General features: G+C 49.0%; 1 protein-coding gene across 5 annotated transcripts in view; it reads left to right on the top strand.

Annotated features, from left to right (window-relative positions):
- The window catches only part of LOC100691444 (CASK interacting protein 2), a 51,842-nt gene that overhangs the window by 8,680 nt on the left and 21,740 nt on the right, over nt 1-21,422 (top strand). For 3 of the 5 annotated variants that reach the window (XM_019357550.2, XM_005469143.4, XM_019357549.2), the window contains 4 exons: nt 14,704-14,755; nt 19,826-19,923; nt 20,021-20,166; nt 21,041-21,136. In XM_019357550.2, the coding sequence (XP_019213095.1) occupies nt 20,023-20,166; nt 21,041-21,136 (240 nt within the window). In that variant the 5' untranslated portion in view covers nt 14,704-14,755; nt 19,826-19,923; nt 20,021-20,022. Of the gene's footprint in view, nt 1-62; nt 752-923; nt 1,182-14,703; nt 14,756-19,825; nt 19,924-20,020; nt 20,167-21,040; nt 21,137-21,422 lie in introns of those variants that run through there. The other 2 variants (XM_019357551.2, XM_025906488.1) reach the window with 2 other exon arrangements.

The following is a 21,422-nucleotide window of genomic DNA, read 5'->3' as shown; positions in this document are numbered from 1 at the left end:
GAGACCATAATGAATTTCATCTGAGGCTACGTCCTGCATGAGCGTGCAGCGGGCTGATGGCTGCTGGAGCTTTTCTTTATTTGCTGTTACGTAACGGATGTTCTGCACTGCGCTCTCTGCTCGCCCGCTTTCCTCTTTTGTGAGCTTCGAGCTCGAGTCTTTTCTTTATGTCCGTGCAGCTCAGGGGTCACGTGACCGAAGGACTGCACGTATGTTTCCAAGTGTTCCGTGTCCTCTCAGCTTCAGCGCTGTAAACATGTCATGCGTCACGGAGGCTCTTCGAGGTCGCAGTGTTTCTGCAGGGGAAAGTACGGTGGCCCTGAAGAGCAAAGCACGACAACACAAACACTGCTCTAACCTGTTCTGAGCGGCCACCTGTCCCACATGCTCACATAAGCCTTAACGTTTACCCAGAATGCACTTTGTGAATTATCAAACATCATGTGTCTGCGTCACAGACGTGAAACACCGTGGTGGATTCTTCGCAGAGATGCTCACAGCTTTTGTTTTCAGACAGACTCTGCAGGTTTTCACAGAGCTCAGCAGCCCTGTGAGAGGTCTGAAAACACAGCAAGAATAGGAATTTCCTCCTAATTAAAAGCGTAAAACTAGACCACTCCGAGAGGCACACCTTCTGAGGGTCAGTGCCTTATTTTGCCATTTTAAAGCGAGTGAGTGGGATAAACGCCTACATTTTTGAAGGTTTTCCTCCGTCCTGCTGCTCCGCCTCTCCATCGGGAGTCATGAAATGGTATTTAGTGTCTTCTTTTATTATTATTCTACAAAATTGTCTGTGCATCTGTGGCTCCAGTCTGCTCATTAACAACAACTTAATTTCTGGGCTCTGCTGCAGCAGCTTTGCATGAGTCACAGCTCAAAATAATCCTTCTTTATCTTATCCTTGGCCTTTGTGCTGTTCTTAGGTTCATCCTGTGTTTAAACACGAGCTGTTTTGACTCCTCCCCGTTTAAGGACTTCCTCTTTTTAAAGACTGGCCAACTTCTGGAAGCCTGCTGACAAGAACCAGCCAGGAAGTGAGTTTCAAGCACTGGAGCTAAAGTCGGATGGACTTCTTCAGCTCTTAAGATTACCATAACCTGGGTGATGAAGAGCTTACAGACAGCTCAGGAAGAGAGTGTTGGTGTCTGAGTCGTTGTTTCCACACGTCTTCGTTCCTGAAGGTCAGTTTTCAGCGCTTTAAAACAAACATAAACAGCCTGGCTGCTTTAGCTCCGCCCCCTGGCTTCTGCTGCTCTAGTGGAGGGTGTCAGTGAGGTCAGAGGGGGTAATAAATGCAGGTTGTTTTCTGCTCTTAGATGTGTAAGAGATCAGACAGATGAATCTTATGTTATCAGCCCAGGCAGAGATATGCTGTTCAAACCCTCCGTGTACAAGGGGCAGCCAATCACAAGAAAGCTGGCTTAAAGGGGAGGAGCTAGAATGTTTGTTTTTTTTCTGATTGTATAAAATAAAGAAGGATGATTTTGAAGTGAGTAGATCTCATGGATCAAACCGGTGCGTCTCCTGCTACCAGCGTTCCTGGTGAAATGACAGATCGTCCTGTGACGAGTTTCTTCCACCTGAAACCAGCTGTGATCTGTAGCTTGCTTTGACCCGGGCCTCCGGCAGTAACCGTTCCTTCTCAGAGGAAAAAGCTCAAACTGCCGTTTCTTCGGACTCTCATTCTCTGCTGTTAGCGAGACTGTCCTGCGTCTGACTTATGAGTTCTGATCTGCCTCTGACTTTGTTTGAGGAACCGTTCCCACCACTGAGCACGAGAGGAATTCACTGCACTCTAATTTAGGTCAGAATTGTGGTAAGATGCTAAAAAAGCAGCTTTATTTTCCCTCCGAAGCGCTGGCCTGTGCACGTCTGTCCAGATCTGCTCACTCCGACACTTTAACGGTGATAAAAGGCTCGGAGATGAGTGCGGGTTGAGGCCGTCGGCCCAGCGTGACGTCCTGCTCACAGCTGCGGATTACGAGCTCCAAGTTTTACTCGGTTTTCTGCTTCTCCAGCACCCACTCCCACCCGCCCCCCAGCCCCCGTGTTGTATCTGTGCCAGCTATTGTCTGAGTAGCAGAGCAGCGTTTGAATGCGGAGGGGAGAATAGAGGCGCTGATGTCATGGCGCTGGTATGCAAAGCCCACGGCAGTACCTTCGATCTGCTCGATGAGGCTGGAATTTGACTCCGGTGAAAACCAGCAGCACGCCGAGTGTTTCCTGAAGTCTTCAGCCAAAGAGAGGGAGGCGAGCGAGGCCTCACGGCGCTGCCAGCAGGCGCTCGCTCCTGCAGAGAGGAGAGGACGGAGCGATGTCACACCTTTATGTTGATTAGGCTTTCTCACCTGTCCTGTGGTTCAGGTTCAGGCTTCTGAGGTCACAGCTGTTTCCTGGATTAGCTGGTCTTCAGACTGGACTGTTTCTACCTTCGTTAGCTGTCTTCAACTTTCAGTTTCAGGGTTTGGATAATAATCCTTTGAACATTAAATATCTCAGCAGGCTGGTGCTTATGATACAAGAAGTAAAGATGTTACACATCGTTTCAGAGGCTGGTAATTCAGCTCTATTACACACTCATACACTTCCCCTCACTTACAGGAAGTCAGGAGCTCAGAGAGTTAAGGTTTACAAAATTTGTGTAAATAATTAAATTCATTCGCCTTAAAATGTAACATTCATTCACCTCACTGTTAATCAGCCACTTCTCATTCCTCCTAAACTCATGGAAATCACATAGGAGCCCTAAAGGAAGACTGCCACACTCCCTGACCCGACCCCTAACCCCTCATGACTTTATTCAGACATTAAACCCTCATTCAGTGTTCTCACGTTTGTTTTTGTCACCTCATTGATTAATCACAAGTAAAAAAAAAGTAATCTCTGTGGCCTCTGCCTGCGGCTGTGAATGTCAGTTTATCTAAGTGGAGGCTTGATCGGCCACACAGGCATGCCCGGTCACATGTAGCAGGCTGGAGGAGGGGGCGGAGGAGGAGGGGGTCCTGGTGCTGCAACTGTCCAGATTGAAGGTGGTTTTTGTCAGTGAGGAAAAGAGGAACGGGCGTGGAGCTGAGCTCATACACCCCCCCCCGAACAATATGTGCCGAGTCCTGAGCCTGTTTCTTGTTTGAGGTTGGGATAGGAAGAGGAACACACACCACGCTCCACCCTGAACCACTTCACTGGGAAAACAATACTTGAAAGACCGGACAGAAGATCGACGGCTTCTGTCTGTCAGAGCGTTTTTAGCTGAAATAAGCAGTTCTAAGATAAAATGGCTTTAAAGGAGCTTTTAAGCTAGTTAGGCTTAAAGGGCCATTAGATGCATTCATGTGACAGCAGGACAACCAGTAACAGTCCTGCATGTTCTGTCACCAGTAAAACATGGATAATGTTTTACTGGTAAATACTAATAAAACCCTGGCGGTGCTGTTTACTACTGCTTAGCTGCATCATTGTTGGGGTTATTTCTCAAAAAAGTAATCTATTACATATCACATTACTTAAAAGTAGTGCACAGATCCCTGTGCTGATGAGGACATGCTCACAATCTTTATTGTAGTATTAATGAAAGATGAACACCAGCCTGAGGAAAGTAAAGGGTGAGCCTGGCTGCTCATCACTGTTCAGGCTCTGGCTGCTGGGCTGGAGTCTGCATACACTTAGCTTTATAGTCACTTGGGGTTCTCAGCTAGCTCAGTGTTAGCTGCATGTTAGCATGCTGTTGGTGCAGATGTTTGCAAAGAGCGATATAATGCTGTTGTTTCTGTGCTGGATTCAGTTTGCACTTTAACATCACGATCTTGTTCTTTCATGCAATAAAATTATTTTGCTTGTTTAAGTCAGCAGACAGTGTGATGTTTTTCTTTACGTGAGCGCGTACTTGAGTAATCTCAGCTGCCTCATGATTAATGCCACCCAGCCCCGTTGGTTTGGCACTCACCGACAGTCCTGATGCTGCCTGTGTGTTTAAAGCCTGTAGGCTGGCTATAATTAAGCTGTTGTTACACGAACAGTTTGAAGGAAAGAGTTGTGCTCCGGCATGTCCGAGCCATTCATTCATCAGCAGCTCTCAGCCCAAATTTCCCTCTCAGAGACTCTCAGGTTTGAGTCTAAACGTGCCTCCTGTGGGACGGTGAGTGTGTCATTAACAAGCTGCTGTAATTGAGTGGATGGCTGGTGTTATGACTCAGTGTGCAGATGAGCCCCAGGACTCATGTCCACACTCCAGTCTACTCTCTGTGGTGGTGGCGCTTGGTGCTGCTCCAGGACGTTGTCATTGCAGACCACCACCCATGGTGGGGTGTGGGAAATTGAGGCCCCCCCCCCAAGTGCTGTGGGTACTTGTAGGTTCCAGGATATGTGGCTGGATGTTCTGGTGTGGCTGTTGGCCCACTCCCTTGGTGGTCTGGGATGGCTTGGACCTCTTCGGTGTAGGGGGGTGGGGGTCTGCTCTCGGTTGTTGGTCGCCTGGAGCCCTGGGACCCTGGCAGGGCTCCAGACATTTTCATACTGTATCCCACTGATCATGTAATAAGTGAAAGTGTATGTAATACAGAGCAGATCTAGGAAAAGTCAAAGTATTCAGATCATAGTTCTGGTTGTAAAAGCTGCCAGACAGGATAAAAACACCAGCTGCTGTTATAATGTGAATATTTACTGTTGGCCCACTCCATTAGCTCCACCAGGCCGGGCCCTGCAGCCCCATGTATTCATGAGGAGTTTGTATCCGTGCAGTCCCAGTTGCCAGCTGCTCTGGACGGCGCTCAGGCCTGAAGGGTCGTGATCAGCGTCTCCACAGCAGAGTGCGAAAGAGGCGGCTGTCAGCGCACTCAGGAAACCATCTCAGCGTCCTCATTAGGCTTTGTTGACTCTGGCCTCTTGGCAAATAGCAACTGAAACACACTTCTAACCACTCAGTGAGGAAAAAATGAAGGTTTAGGAACCTGCAGATGGTCAGAAATGCAGATTCTCCCCGTTTGATTTGTTCTGCCACTGCAGAGAGGTTCACAGAGCTCGTAATGTGATGTCTCAGTCTCATTTAAAACGTCTTTAACAGCTGTAAGCTCAGTGTTGAGTTTTGTCCTGAGCAGTGTCTGCATCTGTCAGGGTCACATTACAAATCACTGGAAGCCTGAGGAATGCCACGAGGTCATTATTCAGGCTCGTTATCGTGACCCTTCATCGTGGTCGGCTATCGGCTGACCCGAGCCCCGTCCACAGGGCGGTCTGACGTGCACACGTTTGTGTTTTCAGATTTCTTCACGTGAACACAAACGCTCGGTCAGACGATAAAGGCTGAAAGCTTTCGCGTGTGATAATGACCCAGCAGAGCGCTGAAAGTCGAGCTTCATGCTTTGCTTCAGTCTCCTCTCTGACCTTAAGATCGAACCGTGACCATCCCACAGGTGTGTTTGCACCAGGACACGCTCAGGGACGCTCTCCTTGTTCCTGCTTCAGTTTTTAAGCTAATCGGTTGTAAACTTTCTCTGACAGGATGGAAACAACCGATCCCAGCTTCTGTTTCTTTCCTCTCCTCCCTTCCTCTGCACTTCTTCATTCTGCACCATGGCTCGTCTCCGAGTTTGCCGCCGCTCGTTGCTGTCAGCCCGGCCTCAGATCAAAGTCTTTCCCTGCTTCTCCTCCATCAGTCAGCGTGCGTGACGGGCCTGCATGCAGAGGATGCATACATCACCTGACGGAGGCCTTCTCTGTGTGGATACTGGAGCTTCTCATAACTCTGAGGTTCCTCTCTGCTTCTGCTGTGAAGGATCCGAGTCTGCTCATCAAACCTTTTTCACCTCTTTGTTGGATGAAGAGTAATCGAATTATTAGAAAACATGTCTGCGTGTTGTGTTTAAAAAAACAGACTAACTTTGATGTTTAAGCTGGTAGCTCGTGTCGGGTTTCACCTGCCGTCATACAGGAAGTGACACAAAGTGACAGAAGTCAATCATCAGCAACCAGGACTGACAAATAACAGCAAGACTGGAGCAGCAGAAACACTTCCTGTAACGTCCACAGTGAGACAGAAAAGTAAAAGCTGCTCCTGTGGACTGCTGGTGACCGTCACCCTGAAGTGTGAGGCGTCCAGCATGTTTGGACTGCAGGAGCCCCCGACCTGCAGATTGTGCTTTGTGTGGATCTGCTGTCTCTGATCAGACCTCCAAATATTTCAGGGACATCAAGCTTCCATCGGCCGGGCTAACCTGAGCTCTTACAAAAAGTCAAAACCAGCCCGACTTTCCTGCCTGCATCTTCATCGTGGGAGGTTTTCTGAAGCCGCTCGTATCGGCTGCTCACCTCACATCCAAGTTCAGGTTGACATTTGAGTTTCCTTTTCCCTTCAAAATAAAGGCCATGGCTCGGTTCCTCACTGGAACCAAAGCTCACAGGGTACGTTAATGGACCGTGGGCTCGTGCACCCTTCGTTTGTCTGCTCAGGCTTGCCTGAAGAGTGTGTGTGATGGTTTTGTGTGTGTGGAACCTCCGTGGCAGACCTCTGTGTTTACATTCCCGCTGAGCCCGCAGAGCGTCGGCGGTTTACGCAGAGGTGGGAAGGCGAGTGAGGAATGAGGCCGTCTTATCAGCTGTGCTGCGAGCATGACGTCGCTCTTATCAGGCGGCCAATAGAGCGGTTCCAGCCTGCAGTTGCAAATCCTTCATGGTGAGACTTGCTCCGTGGAACTGAGAGTGATGAAGAATTTATTGGAATTTTCTCATGAAGTTGGAGAAAAGTTTGTGCTGCGAGGAGCTGAAGCTCCTTCGATGGGGATTATCAGACTGCGGCAATCATTTTTATGCAAACAGGTTTTACACACAGTTAAGTGGACGATGTGTTTGGATCCATTCACTGCTTCACCTACTGACAGGAAGTGATGTCACTCTCCTCCAGACTTCATTCACCATAAGCAGAATTTTTCCTTCACTCTGCTGTGTTGATCGGTTAGTTTGTCTTTGCTGTGTGACTGTCATGTTTTAGAGTTAGGTCCAATCACGCTGTCTCCCACAGTGTTGGGTAAGTTACTTTAAATTAGTAACTTAGTTACATTACTAGTTACTTCTATCAAAAGTAACTCAGTTACTTCAAGTTACTCGTTACTTTCAAAGTAACTAGTTACTAGGGAAAGTAACTTTGGTTTTACTCAGAATTCTCTTGTTAATGTGTTGCTTCCGTAACTGGATACCCAGCCAGACTGCCAGTCTTCTAGCTTGCTTACTTGCCACAAGTGCACTGTGCCACCTACCAATAGAAAGGAAAAAATAATGTGCACATTTCCACGAGAGAAATCCCACGCCTGGACCGTCGTTGACCGCCGCCATGATTCTAGCCTGCTTTTTACATCCAACACAAAAACTGCAGTCGTGGTGCTTTCGATTGTACTCAGAACTTGGAAATTCTGCCTTCTGAATAGGAAGATGTAGGTAACACCAGACTGCAGATGAGCTGCATACAGAGCTGGACTGGGACAAACAATCGTCCCGGGCATTTTGACTAGAGACCGGCCCACCATTATAGGAAAAATCATAAAGCCTTTGAATGAAAATAAACACTGTTGTGACAGTGATGTACACTGTTCTGATGGTATATATGTATCAATCTATCAATCGTTTGTTGTAAGACTCAGATAATTATTTTTTTAAAAGTGAGACATTTTAAATAAGAATAATAAAGAAAAGTATTTCCTTGTGCCCCCCTTTCCCTGTTAATGCCCTACCTGGCCCCCTGGCAACACTTTGCTAGACCCGCCCCTGCACAGTTACCAGCTGTCAGCTACATAGAAAAGGATCCTGGTGTTATCTGTCTCTCAGAAACAGTTCATAACTTCCCTTCAACTCATTCATGTCACCTAAAAGGTAAACCTGTTTCTCCATCACCTGTTCAGCTCTGATGATTCAGTAAGGACATCTCCTGGTCTCATCTTCATGTTTCCCTCTCACCAGATAACCAAACCGATATCATGACCAGCAGCTTTACAGCTGTGGCTCCAGCAAACATCAGCTGATACTAGAAATTAATATTAAATAAATTCTAACAACAGCTGATCAAGCTTAAACGTGCTGCTGTTGTTTAACGCGACCTCCGCTGGTTTCCTCTTTCTGGCGCAAATAAACAAACAAGAGAGAAAAGCCGATCAGCTGATCATTGATCAGTTTCATGATTGAAGTAGAAACGGGAGAGGAGAGAATGAGAGAAGAAGAGGCAGCTGTGCAGCTTCAGCTTTGTGTCTTTTTCATTGTAGCTGAAGTCCGGGACAAACTGTGTTCCTTTTCACCTCAGTACGAAACGCGTAATATTTTCTCTGAATACCAGACGATTCTGTTTTTTACGGGACGGTTGGCAACTCTAATAATTAACCGTATGAACAAAATAAAGTTCAACATCAGTAACATAGCACCCACCCAGCTGTATAGAAACTCCGTCATGCTAGCACGCAGTACGAAAATGTCAGCATACCGAAAATAAACTCCACCTAAACTTGGTTTATATCTGACCCAGATAGACTGCAGGTCATAACTTCTTACCTGAAGTTCAGTTCACAGAACACCAGCGGCCGCCTCGGGTCTCTCTTCCTTCTGCGTCCCCTTTCCTTCATCCACCTGCTGGCCTCCACCACTTGCTAATGTTATTGAATCTGTGGAAGCTCCGCGATATCCACCACACGAAGTAACGAGTAACGAGCCTATCTAAATCCCAGTAACGAGTAACGCGTTCCTGGTTTTGGCATAATAACTAGTTACCGTGCTCGTTACCACAATAATAACGTAGTTACTGTAACGCGTTACTTAATAACGCGTTAGTCCCAACACTGGTCTCCCACCACGCTGTCTCCCACCACGCTGTCTCCCACCACGCTGTCTCCCACCACACTGTCTCCCACCACACTGTCTCCCACCACACTGTCTCCGCTCTGGTTTCCTGTCAGAATAAAAAAACTGTTTTTGTTCACTTTGTGTTCTTGTTGTTTCCTCACATCCGCAGACGTCTTAAACTGTTGTCATGCTGCAGTTTAAGCACGTGTTCACGTAAACATCAGACTTTTGTATCACCGGCACAGACCTCTGTAGGGGGCGGAGCTTCAGAGAGAGATTTGGGGTGGAGCCTCAGAGCTTTACAGTATCAAACTATAACAAGAAGTCACTTTGAAAATATGTACAACTTTCAAAGTGTGTGTGTGTGTGTCAGCTCCCCACTGTGGACTGCAGAGTCTAGACTGTAACTTGAGAGAGTCAGTCTGAGGAAGTTTTCCTCGCTCAGTGATTTTGTTGTTTCCTTCAGGGCGGGGTCCGCTGCCCGCTCCCGCCCTGTGGAACAATAGTGTTGGGACAGGAAGTGTGGAAGGGCCACGGCTTTGTCCCTGAGAGCCGAGCCTCCGTCAACACAACACCAGCCTCTCCTCTTCCTCCCACACTGAGTCACGGTCAGGTTACAGCTCGACGCCTCTGCAACACACACACACACACACACACACACACACACACACACTATGAAATGTGCTGCTCTCGCTCTCTGACTCATAAATACCACAGGTGCACTGACCCAGGATGATGAAAATCCACGTCAGTGTCTCAGGTGTGTTATTCAAATACGTTTAAACTTTATTGCTCTCTGAGGAAGGACAACCTGCTGAAAGCAACAAAAACATACTGACATGTCAAACACAAGTCTGGATTTCCTCCATCAGGTACCTTCACTGTTTTTAAGCTTCAGGCTTGTAGCTTCTTTAAAGACTGTGTTTTACTCTGAAAGGACAGAAGGGCTGATTACTTCCTTGCTGAGCTTCATGAGCTACACTAAATCAAAGATGACATTTTTTCATCTCCAGCTTTGTGTTTTGTGTTTTTGGAGCAGCTCTGCATGATCCACAGTTCAAAATAATCCTCCTTTATTTAAATGAGGCTTCAGCTCAGCTCATGCTGCGTCTGAAACAAGCTGCTTACATCAACCAGTGCATCTCGTTTGTCCAGGGTTCAGAGACATTTTGCTCTAACTTTGGTCCTTACTGGTTAACTGTTTGAACCGAAGCAGGAGAAAATGAACTGAAGCTCACAGTAAATGCATTCTTTATAAAAGTAGTCCTTCAATTCAGACGCACAGCAGAATAAACTCGTTAAACATCCCTTATGATTCCTTTTCTGGACTTCACGAAGCTTTATTGGAGCAGATCCAGCAGACAAACACTAGACTGTTATTCTTACGTTTAATATCTAACATCTGCTCACCGTGTTTGTCTAAAGCTACAGCAGATAAAACCAGTCTGTGATTGCGGTCCAGTTTGGCTCCCAGTCCACCCTTTAGGGAGGTTCTCTGAGCCAGAGGACGCAGCGCGGGGACGAGCCTCCCCCTGTGTCCTCGTCGCGTCAGAGCACAGATAAGACGTAAGGACGTCTTCATCTTCACTGCGTTGTCCTCATTCAGTCAGCAGATAAGAGGCACTCCTGCTTTGGACAAACACTCGCAGAGCTTCCTGTGTTCCCGTGCCAGTCTCTCTGAAGGCCAAGAGGAGGAAGAGGAGGAGTGAGGAAGAGGCGCTGGTTGGTGTCCGTGTTTCCCTCCGAGACCAGCCGAGCTTCATCAAGCAAAACGGCTCCGAGTGGCTCTGTGAAGGACTCGTCACGCACCGAAAGCTTCTGGTAAAACGAGACAGACTTACAGGAAGTGAGGGTCAAAGTTGTCTTCCATGAAACGATTGGACGACTGGGACCCGAACACAGAGAGGTCAAAGTTCACCCTGTCTGACTGAAGCATTACAATGCTTTACTTATTACAGTATGAGTGTCTCCAGCTGTTTCACAGTTGGCGAATCAGAGACCACGCAGAGTGAATGTGTGATGTTTGTCGATAGTTTGGAAGAAACCAAACGCCTCAGACCAGGTGGAGGGGCGATGGTTCCTGGAGTCACTGAGTGGACTGTGAACTCCTCTGAGCACCAAACTGTTCTAGAGTCAGCGTGACGCCGTCTGACCCACGGCTAAAGCTTGGACCAAACTGGGTCATCAGCAGGACAACGATCTGAGTCCAGACGTCAGCCTGAGAGGCTGTGCATGAATGAGCTGAAGCAACGATGTGAAGAGGAGTTCCTCCACAGACTGACGAAGTCGCACAGATACATCTCTGACCGATAACCCGAGATTGCTCCTTAAAAAGCAGGTGGACACGCTGAAGCTGTCAGACTGCGATCAGCTGACGAGGCTGAGCGTGTACTGTTGGCCTCGCTGGCTGATATCTGCAGTCATGTGACCTGCTAAACCACATGAAGGCGCTGGTGTTTGAACTGCACGCTGTAATCTGCAGGAGTTTCACTTTGTGGCTCTGAGTCTGTTGTGGCGTGTTTGGAGGAGGGCCAGCATAGCGCTGCCGGCCTCCACGCAGCTCCACAGCATCCCGTCTTTCATGGCTTTGTTTTAAACGCAGCTGAGAAACAAAAAGATGTGAGCCGCAGCCTGCAGACGTCTAATCATAGACACTCGCAGCGGGCGGCTAATTTTAGCTTCAATTTTTTTTCTTTTACAACGGATCTGCTTTCAGAATCCACTTCACCATCCCAAACCAGACCGCTGAAATCTGCAGAAAACCTCCTCCTCCTCCTCTCTGTGCATTCTTGTGGCGGCTGAACTGCAGGACGCCGACGTTTCAGCTGAAATTATAAAAAGCAGAAGCCTGCAGCCTTTGCTGGGACCCGGCCACGCCTTGCTCCACAAACATACAGTTAAAAATAACTCTGGAAAAATGTGCAGCAGATGATGAAGAAGCTGCCGGGGGTCGGTGTGGATGTCAAACCTGCCTTGTTAACGTCCGATCATGATGTCAGTGTTCGGAGTGTGTGTGTGTGTGTGTGTGTGTGTGTGTGTGACCGATGTTCTAACTTGTCATTAATTTTAACTTTTAATCATTCAAATAATCATTTCAGTAATAAAGACCAGTTTTTAACGGCACTCCTAATTCAAGCCCAGAGGTTAAACACACACTGCTGCCTGTCCCACCAGAGCTTCTAGTAAAACATCCTGCGTACAGATAGTTTGGAGTCCTGGACAGATGCTGGCGGGAAGCCAATCAGAGAAACACCCCAGCCACACTGTCGGACATTACTCCGACTGTGAGGGATGAACTTTCTTGATCTCTCATCACTCTCTGGAACCGGGTCTGCAGCCGCTCACCTTCAGCTGCTGTCTTTAGAGTTACATTGCAGTATCAACACGTCAGTGGAAGTCGCTCTGCTATCAGTCTGCAGTCGATTGGAGTCAAGTTGGCAACTACGTGAAGTTTGATAGATCTGAAACAGACTCCTCCTTGAATAGTGACGTGGTTGCTGCAGGATGGCAGTTTTACTGCAGAAAGACACAAACGCGTTAAACAGGAATATAACCCGAGCGCAGCATGCTCAGTCTCTGTTGGAGAGATGCCTTGCTCGCGGGCAGAGACTGACTGAGACTGATGACTGGATTACCCTTCACCCACCCGTCTGAGAGTGACTGCAGTGAGTGTCAGTCAGACCCAACTGTTTGGAGGTTGTTAGGTTGCCTCCAACCTGGCGGGGTGGGTAAAGGTTGCGAGTTGCATGCTGGTGGCCACCGCTGTTTGGTTTCCAACAACAAAAAATTCAATGCTTTCACTTTCAACCGCCTAAATTTCCTTTTTACTTTTAATCGTGTTGATCGTTGAATTGTTTCCAGTCATTTTCCTGCAGAAGGACGTTTTGGTCCCCGCCTGATCGCGGCTGCATTAGAAGCAAAGCTTTGCCGACTGTTGGTGCACACAGAGCTCGGGAGCAGCAGGCTGGTCCACATCCTTCCCTGTGCTGGTTTCCAGACTTCCAGTCCTGTGTTAGATCTGCAGCAGAGTCGTCAGGAAGATCTTCAAAAACAGGCACATATTTCACACAACTTCCGTGATCCTCACGACTCCAAGGCCTGCTGCTGTCAAACAAACCCAGAACATTTATGTAAAAATGAAGCAAACACATTATAGATGTGATTATAAAATGATGGCGTTTCGTTCCGCCTGGACGTCCAGTCTCTGTCTGAGCGTGTGGGTGAAGCAGAGCGGTCGCCGCGGCGCTGACTTCCTCCCAGCCCGTTCCTGCGTCTCGGCTCGAGCTGATTTATTCCTGTTCATTATGAAATCCAGGTCATTATCAAAGCAGCGCTGTGATCCCGGCGGGCGAGCCTGCCGTGTTTCCCCGAGATCCTCACCACTTCAAACGCTGCTGTTGTTGTTGGTGAGGGGGTGAGGGGGGGTAGGTGGGTTTTTAAGGGCGTTGGCAGCAGACTCTCCTTTGAGCCTCACAGTGGAGGTGGTGTCTGTGGGTGGATCCACTGTCTGGGTCTCTATTGTGAACTCCGTGCAGGCTGACCTTTGACCCCTGACAGTAAACACTGCAGCTCCTTTGATCGCTGTGTTTACAGGTTTTGACATGAGAAGTCAGAAGACGTTAAACTGGTTTCCATGAGCTCTGAACCTGCGCAGAGCTCTGACTGCTGATGGCTCAGGAGGAGAGAGGCGCTCTGACTTCCCCTCGCTGACCGTGGCGTTACGATCACGCGCTGATTAGACGCCACCATACCAAACAGAGCCTGGACCGTCTGGGAACCCACTCGCTTCAAGAAGGACGGCATTCCTGCGGGCATCAGTGAAAACGAGGCTGCGAGACGAGGACGGGAACGAGTCTGTGATGTCGCCCCCGGCGGCGAGGAGACTTTTCTGGCAGCAGATCAAAGAGGCGCCGAGCTTCATCTCTCAGTCTCTGAGCAGCAAACCTGCTGAGGAGGTCAGGGCCGGGCCAGAGGCTAATGAAGCGTCCTCGGGAGGACGATTTACGATCGGGTGTCCCCGTCCGCTGCAGGAAGCTTCTCCCATTGGCTCTGATTGGATTTCCTCCGGTGGAAGAGAGTCTCTGACGTCCCGTCATCCCGCAGCATTCAGACATGGACGTTATCACCGACTAATGAGCTTCCACGTGTGGTCCAGACGCCTCTGACCACCGCTGAAAAGAAAGGTTTTACCAATGAATCACGTGCAGGACGGCACTGTGGCCAGTTTGGACCCTGCACGCTGTCAGCAGGACAGCAGTAAGACACAAACAGGAAGGTCAAAGTTCAAATTAACCTATCAGACAGCCACAAACACATCAATATTACCCATAATGCATCTGCCATTATACTGCGTTCAAAGCTGTAAAGACAGCGGTGGAGGAGTTTGTGAGGAAGTGAGGCAGTCGTTTGGTTCATGAATGTGAAAAACGTCTCGTTTTCAGATGTGTAGCATCACAGACAGAAGCTCCGCCCATCTGCTGTTTAAACCTTCTGTTTGCAAATGGCAGCCAATCAGAACAAGGTTAGCTTGAAGCAGTGGTTCTTCTTCTTTTTGAGTTTGTCAGAAACTTCAGAAAAAACTCATTTTTATTCATGTTCTTCATGTTTTCACCTGTCGGCCTGCAGCTGGTTTATAACGGCTGGTCTGTCTGTCAGAAACAGACACGCTGTTGCTGTCGGTTTAAATGCTACATTACCCATCATCCTTTAGCTCAGCGTTATTCTCGGTTTCAGTCTTTAAGTCAAAGAGCTTCGTGTACATTTGATTTTTTAACCTCATGTGTTCCAGCTGTTCTCCCGTCCAGCTTCACCTGAACCAATCCGCTTGCTCCGTGGACGATCACATGACCACGATCAGGCGCTCATGTTCTGTGTGTTTTTGTGTTTCAGAGCTGCTGGGCTCCACTAAGAGGCTGAATGTGAACTACCAGGACTCAGATGGGTGAGTGATGAAGTCAACACTATAAAAAGACGTTTTCTGGGCCCGCTCCTCCCAGCGAGGGAGCTTTTTTTACTCTCTGCTCCCCGAGCTCCTATAAAAAGTTTCCACTCTGTGCTCCGTCCACTCAGCAGATTCAAAACTTCGTTTAAAGCTTCTTTATTTTTGTTTTTTAGCGTGTTGGTTTGAGACGTTTATCGGCTGCTTAAAGGCAGCCTGGAAGGAGACGAGGAGACTTTATTCTGTCCTCGTCCTCCTCCCTCCTCAATCTGACGGGCGTGTCTTTATATCCTCTCTGTGCACCCTGGAGGTCAAATAATAATAATAGAGCAGGATAAACAAATAAAACATTCATTTATGCTGTTTGACAAATTTATTGTAGAAATAAATTGAAATAATTAGACTGTGATGTCCAGGTCAAATATCCCATCAACACCAGGTTTCTCTGTGGTGTATCAGGTGTGACGTCTGCCTGTTTCTGGAACAATAAATCAGGAAGTGTCAGCTGAGCGTCGAGCTTCATAAAACACACGTTTGACTCTTTTCAGCTTTAAGTCGACACAAAGGCTCACAGACCGTCTGGAGACCACCGCGCCAGTCCTGAGACACCTTCAAGTGTCCGGCTCCTTTTGCAGGCTCCACTGAGGGCCGGAGGAGGAGGGATGATGGCAGCGGGGTCAAAGGTCAGGGGGGAGAGCGTTGACCATTAAGATAGGAGTGTTTACAAAGAGCCTGGATGACTTAATACAGCGCTGACAGCAGAGGTCAGGAAAGGTTAAAGAGAGAGGAGACAAGTGAGCTCCTTAAGGACGGACCCTGGGAAACACACTGTGTGTGTGTGTGTGTTGGATGTAATGGCCTCTGTGTGGAGGTGTATCTCGGGCAGGAAGAGGGGTGTTTTGGTGGCTCGCCGGGCAGTGAAGCTCCTCCTCCTCCTCGCTCTGTTATCACACGGCTGCATCTAAACACAACACACAGATTCCCACAGTCCTCGGGTGTCCGCCCGGCACGCTGGCAGCTCGTTGCTGATGCTGACCCTCTGACGTTCTCACGCCTCAGCCCGTCTGAAGCCTCCGTCACAAACAGACGGGCGTTAGCATCCAGACGCACTGACAGTTTGTAACTACGAATGATTTGTGGTTACGTACGATGTCACTGGATCACTGATAACCGCCACCGCGTGGCATGAGCAGTGGGTCAGAGTTCATTGTCAGTTTTCCTCCATCTTTGATTCTTGGTCACACGATGGTTCATTTGATCAATCGAAGAAATGAAAGCAGGCAAGAGGTTTGGAGGAGAGGAGTGTTGAATGAAACCGAACGGCCCTCGCTGCCCTCGCCAGAACGCTGCCTGAACAGAAGCTGGCGGTTTCCTCCTCTGAGCTCTGATTGGCTTTCAGCACCAAGCACCCGCCTTCTCCAGGTGAGGAGAGAAAGTGCCCTGTGGAGGACTTTGGTCAGGTCGGCCATTCATCACTCACATCGTTTGTCTTTGTTGGTGTGTGAGTGTGAGAAACACACACACACACAGGGTATAATAGGAGGCCTCTCTGCGTCCCTGTGAGACAAATTAGTGTTTGAGTCTGCTCTGAGGTCTCCGGCGGCCCGTTGGCTCCATGCTTGGATGTGTTTCCATGGAGAGCGGTGCTGGAATGGCTCCCTGCGATGACGGCGGATCAGGCCTTTTGTTCGGGAGGCGGCCCGAGCTGCCAGCGGCTGTCACAGCGCCGACCACTGCCTTACGCTGTAGTTTCTGTGCCGTGGACGTGTGTTAGAGACGATGAAGCCTTCACAGTTTCACTTCCTGTTCCTCGGACTCACACAGAGTTTCACTTCCCGATGGGCCAAGTGTTGAAGCTCTGTGTCAGTTTGGTCGGTGACGATTGGAAGATGATCTCTTTGATTCCTCAGACTCAGGCCTGCGTCCGCACGCTGCCGTCTGAGCGCGCTCCCGTTTTTTTCAGCAGATCTCAATGTGCAGCTCGATCTGCGTGGTTGTCGCCGTCAGGTGTTTGCGTGTGTCGGTGAGCTGAGGCAGGCCAGCGCAGCTTGATTTCAGACCCTTTAGTTTCACCTTTTTGTCCCTGTGAACGATTCCTATGACTTTCTTTGTCGCTCTTCAGTTTAAAATTTGAGGGAAAGATGAAAAAGAGGGAAACCAGAGGACACGCTGTTGCTCGAGGTCATGAACACAGATCTACAGAGTTCAGTAACGCCACAGATGGTAGTCGTCCCGCCCCCGACACCAAGCAGCCAACCACCAACCAAAACTGAGCAAGCATGGGGCAACTTATTCCTGTTTTATGGTGCACGAGATGTCCGAAGGAAATCAGGTATTTGCTGCTGGTCGTCTCCTGCAGACAGACGGCAGTCGGAGGAAGATTTAGAGCTCTGTGATTGGTCAGGCCTCTGCAGGAATGTGACACTATCAACAGAAATGTCAGCTGTAACTTTCCCTCTCTGTCCAAGAGTGTGTGTGTGTGTGTGTGTGTGTGTGTGTGTGTGTGTGTTGTATTTAATACCACTGCAGTGCATTCCAGTCTGTAGGATGACACCAGCAGAGAGGGAGGAGGAGGAGGTCAGGGTCTCTCTGTTTCTGTGGCCCTCCTGCTCGGTGAGAGGAGGTGATGAGAGGGGAGGTCAGGGAGGCCCTCGCTGTGCCACAGGGAACGGAGGGGGGAGGGGCTGTCAGGTGAGGGTTAGTCTGTGAGTCCTGGCGGCTTCGGTCTGAAGGTCCCGCCCTCGCTGTCAGCTGCAGAGTAAAGACACCAAAGAACTTTGTTGACTTTGTTTAGATTTGTATGGGAAAAATAGAAAAAAGCTTCAAATCTGCTTCATAAAATGATGAAAACAACAAAGGTTGGTGGTACTGAAACATCTCAGGGTTATCTATTTATTTATCATATATCTGTATTTATTTATTAAAATGTTGTTTTGATGAGATCCAGAGAAAGGCCTCAGTTTAAGCCTCACACAGATGTGATTGTGGAGTCTGACGTCATGTTAGTTTGTTAGTTTGGAGTCTCTATAAAAGGTGACTTTGTAAGAAAATGTTTTTCATGATTTAATAAAGATTTCGTTAGAATCTAATTAAAAGTCTGGACTTCAGGCGCGTCTGGATACGTGAAGCCCACGGAGGCGGCGTCCCAGATGTTTGTAGACGTGACTGTAAAGTGAGGAGGAGCCGTTTCAGCGTGTGAAACATTCATTTCCCAAAACGCGGCGCACAGCTGCATGTTCACTGATAAGAAAGGAGTGACCACCTCCTCCTGCTCCTCCTGCTCACCCTTTAATCCTCTGCTAATAACAAAGTGTCTGCAGCCTCGTTAGCAGCCTTCAGCCCGTTCAGACGAACGATCTCCACGGCACACCGACACGCTGGACCCGAGCACTCGCTCCTGACTCCTCAGAAGGATTTCTCCTCCTCCTCCTCCTCCTCCTGCTGCTCTCTGTTGCCTCTCTCAGCGATCCATCCATTACTGTTGGAGTTGCCCTCGGCGCTGTCTCCTACCCACATGAATGCCATCGCTCGCATTACGCAACAGATAGAAAGGAGAGCAGCGCTGCACTCAAAGCAGCCTCTCTTCTTCGTGTCTTTCTTGGCTCGCTGCAGAGCGCCTGTAATGTTTCTGCTGCTTTCTTTACACGGGACGCGTGGCCCCGAGCGTCGGCCCCTCTGCTGAGCGCCTCACATGTGGGGGAGGATGCTTCGACGTGAGCCGTTCGTGACTTCATCACAAAGTCAGAAAGCAGTCGCAGAGTTTCCTCGTGTTCACATCCTCACCTGTCAAACATCCATCCTGTGCTTTTTAAAGGTGTTTGTTGTAAAGTTCTGTAGATTTGAACAAAGCGAGTTACTCTGTTCTCACAAAGAGATCTTTGATCTTTAAAGTTAAAACACCAGTAAGACCAGAACCTCGTGGATGTGAGCAGAATGATGCAGGAGTCCCCGACCACAGACGAGCAGCTCTGATCAGCATTGTCTGTCTGCAATGGTCGGGGGACTGGCCGGGTCCCACCGGGTCGCTGCTGCAGTCGCCTGCAGGTCGAGGGTGTTGCGTGTGTTCGTTTGGTCGCAGTTGGAATGTGAAAGAAGTCGATCGGAGCCACGACGTTCCAGAAAGGTGGAGCTCCGTTTATTCTAGGTGTTTGTGTCTGCAACAGATTTCATTCATAAAGCAAACATGGAGCAGTTTTCTGTATGAACGATAACATACTGACACGCCCACCTCTGTGATACGCCCACCTCTGTGACACGCCCAGCTCGTTCAAGCTGGTTCATGTGCGTGAGCGGAGAGCCCGGCACATCTGGACGTGCCGACGTGCTCCCAGGTGTTGCCGTTACCTGCACCCACAGGTCTGTATGACTCACACAATAGTCGGCCTCCGCCCTTCTCTCCATGCATGCGGCGGCGAGTCCAGGCACCGCGGAGCGTTTATTCAGCCTTTTGTTTGGCTCTCAGACACGCCCCATCACAGAGCGGAGTCTGGATGCACGATTTCAAATCACCACAGAATCTCGTTGTTGTGAGGAAGAAGAGCAGCGCTGTTATCTCTTATTAAAGGGCAGAGCTGCTTTCAAAGGGCGCTTTGATTCTGTGTGAATGAAGCCGGCGGCAGACACACTGATGTGCGTGTGTGTGTGTGTGTGTGTGTGTGTGTGTGTGTGCGGCGGCTGGGATCCAGCTGAGCTGCACGCTGCAAACAGCTGGATCTGAAGCTGCTTTCAGTCTGAAACATACGCCGCTCTGTCGAGCTGTGAAAGTGACGCCTTTGTGTCACACACACACACACACACACACACACGACACACACACGACACACACACAACACAGCACAGGAAGTTCATGAATAAAGTAAGTGTGTGTGTGTGTGTGCAGTTACCCCAAAGGGCGAGACACTGGGAGTGTCACTGGTTCGACTTCCTGTCTTAATTTCAAAGTTCGACTTCCTTTGCTCGGTGAGGAAGGAATATTTTCCATCATAGTTAATGTTGGAAAAATCAAACGAGTCAAAACTAGACGGCGAGGGTTGTTTGACTTTGTCTCTCTGTGTGACCTTTGACCCCTGCCAGGTTCTCAGCGCTGCACCACGCCGCTCTCACAGGGACGAGCGAGCTGCTGGCGGCGCTGCTCGAGGCTCAGGCCACTGTGGACATCAAGGACAGTAACGGTGAGACGCTCGGTTACACCGCCTCGTGATCGGCTCCGCCCCCACCTGTTTGAAATCTGCTCACACCGACGGTCTTTGTGTTGTTTGTGTCGTGCAGGAATGCGCCCGCTGCATTACGCAGCCTGGCAGGGAAAAGCCGAATCGGTCCTGATGCTGCTGCGCTCCGGAGCCTCGGTCAACGGCGCCTCGCTCGACGGCCACATCCCGCTGCACCTGGCTGCTCAGTACGGACACTACGAAGTGGTGAGTGCGAGCGCGCAGTCCTCAGTCTGAAGGTGACACGTGTCACCGCTAGTCACATGACCTGCGATCAAATAACTATGAAATATGCGTTTATATGATGGCAAAAATGAACACAGACACACACACACAGACACACACACACACACACACACACACACACAGACACACACTCAGCTGTTTCTTCCTCAGGTGTGTGTTTATTCACAGTGACAGCAGCGTGAGGTCACTCTGTTAAACACCCCAAACTCTGGGTAATAAATGTGATGTGGAGTCAGATTCACATCGGATCCTCTAGCGATGCTGAATTATTCATCCATGACTTCCTGTCCTCCAGCTTTACTTCCTGTTGGACAATGAGCGCCTCGTGTTGTAGGTTAGCGGCAGCTGTAGTGACGGCGACGGCTCACGCAGAGGTCTCAGCTTCGCTGCCTGATATGGCAGAGGAGTGGAGCGTTGCTCAGTCACGATTGATGCCGCAGCGCCTCTGTGTCGGCGTCTGTGTCTGCGTTTACAGAAGCTTAGCCTCTTCACAGCACCACACAGGATTTTACACCAAACAGTCAAGTGCACACTCTCAGCTTTAAGTCAACAGGCTGAACAAAAGTACAGCATCAGCCATTTTCATACACAGTGCCTGATTGTCAGAGGCTCAGAGTGAGCAAACACAGACAAATGTAAATGTAAGGTTTGTGTTTAACACCGGCGTTCCCTCCTCTGACGCTCTGCGTGTTCGTGGGTGGAGATCATGTGACTGATAATTGCAGGAGCGGCTCCGAACGAGGACCAGATAAAGAAGGATTATTTTCAACTGTGAATCATGCAAAGCTGAAAAAGACTGTAACTGTGTGTGTGTGTGTGTGTGTGTGTGTTGCAGTCTGAGATGTTGCTGCAGCATCAGTCTAACCCGTGTCTGGTGAACAAAGCCAAGAAGACTCCTCTGGATCTGGCCTGTGAGTTCGGACGAGTTAAGGTGAGCGTGTGTTTGCTGATCATATAAATGACTCGTGCACTTTACACAGATACTGTGAATGTTTTTAGTTTTAGACTAAACAGTCAACAAAAATAAATGTGATGGATTCAAATTAATCGGTAACAAAAAAGCTAAAGAATAAAAAGGACCAAAAACAAAGGGATGGTTTTTTTTTTCCACAGAAGAGGCAGAGCTCACAGATACATGGCACTGCCCTTCTGTAGGCTTCCAGAAGTGGCCCAGTAAGACAGTAGTGTGCTTTTAGGAAGGGGGTGTTAAAGAGAAG

Source organism: Oreochromis niloticus, linkage group LG4, assembly GCF_001858045.2.
Source record: "Oreochromis niloticus isolate F11D_XX linkage group LG4, O_niloticus_UMD_NMBU, whole genome shotgun sequence".
Taxonomy (NCBI): domain Eukaryota; kingdom Metazoa; phylum Chordata; class Actinopteri; order Cichliformes; family Cichlidae; genus Oreochromis; species Oreochromis niloticus.
This window is presented reverse-complemented; position numbering and strand designations above follow the sequence as displayed.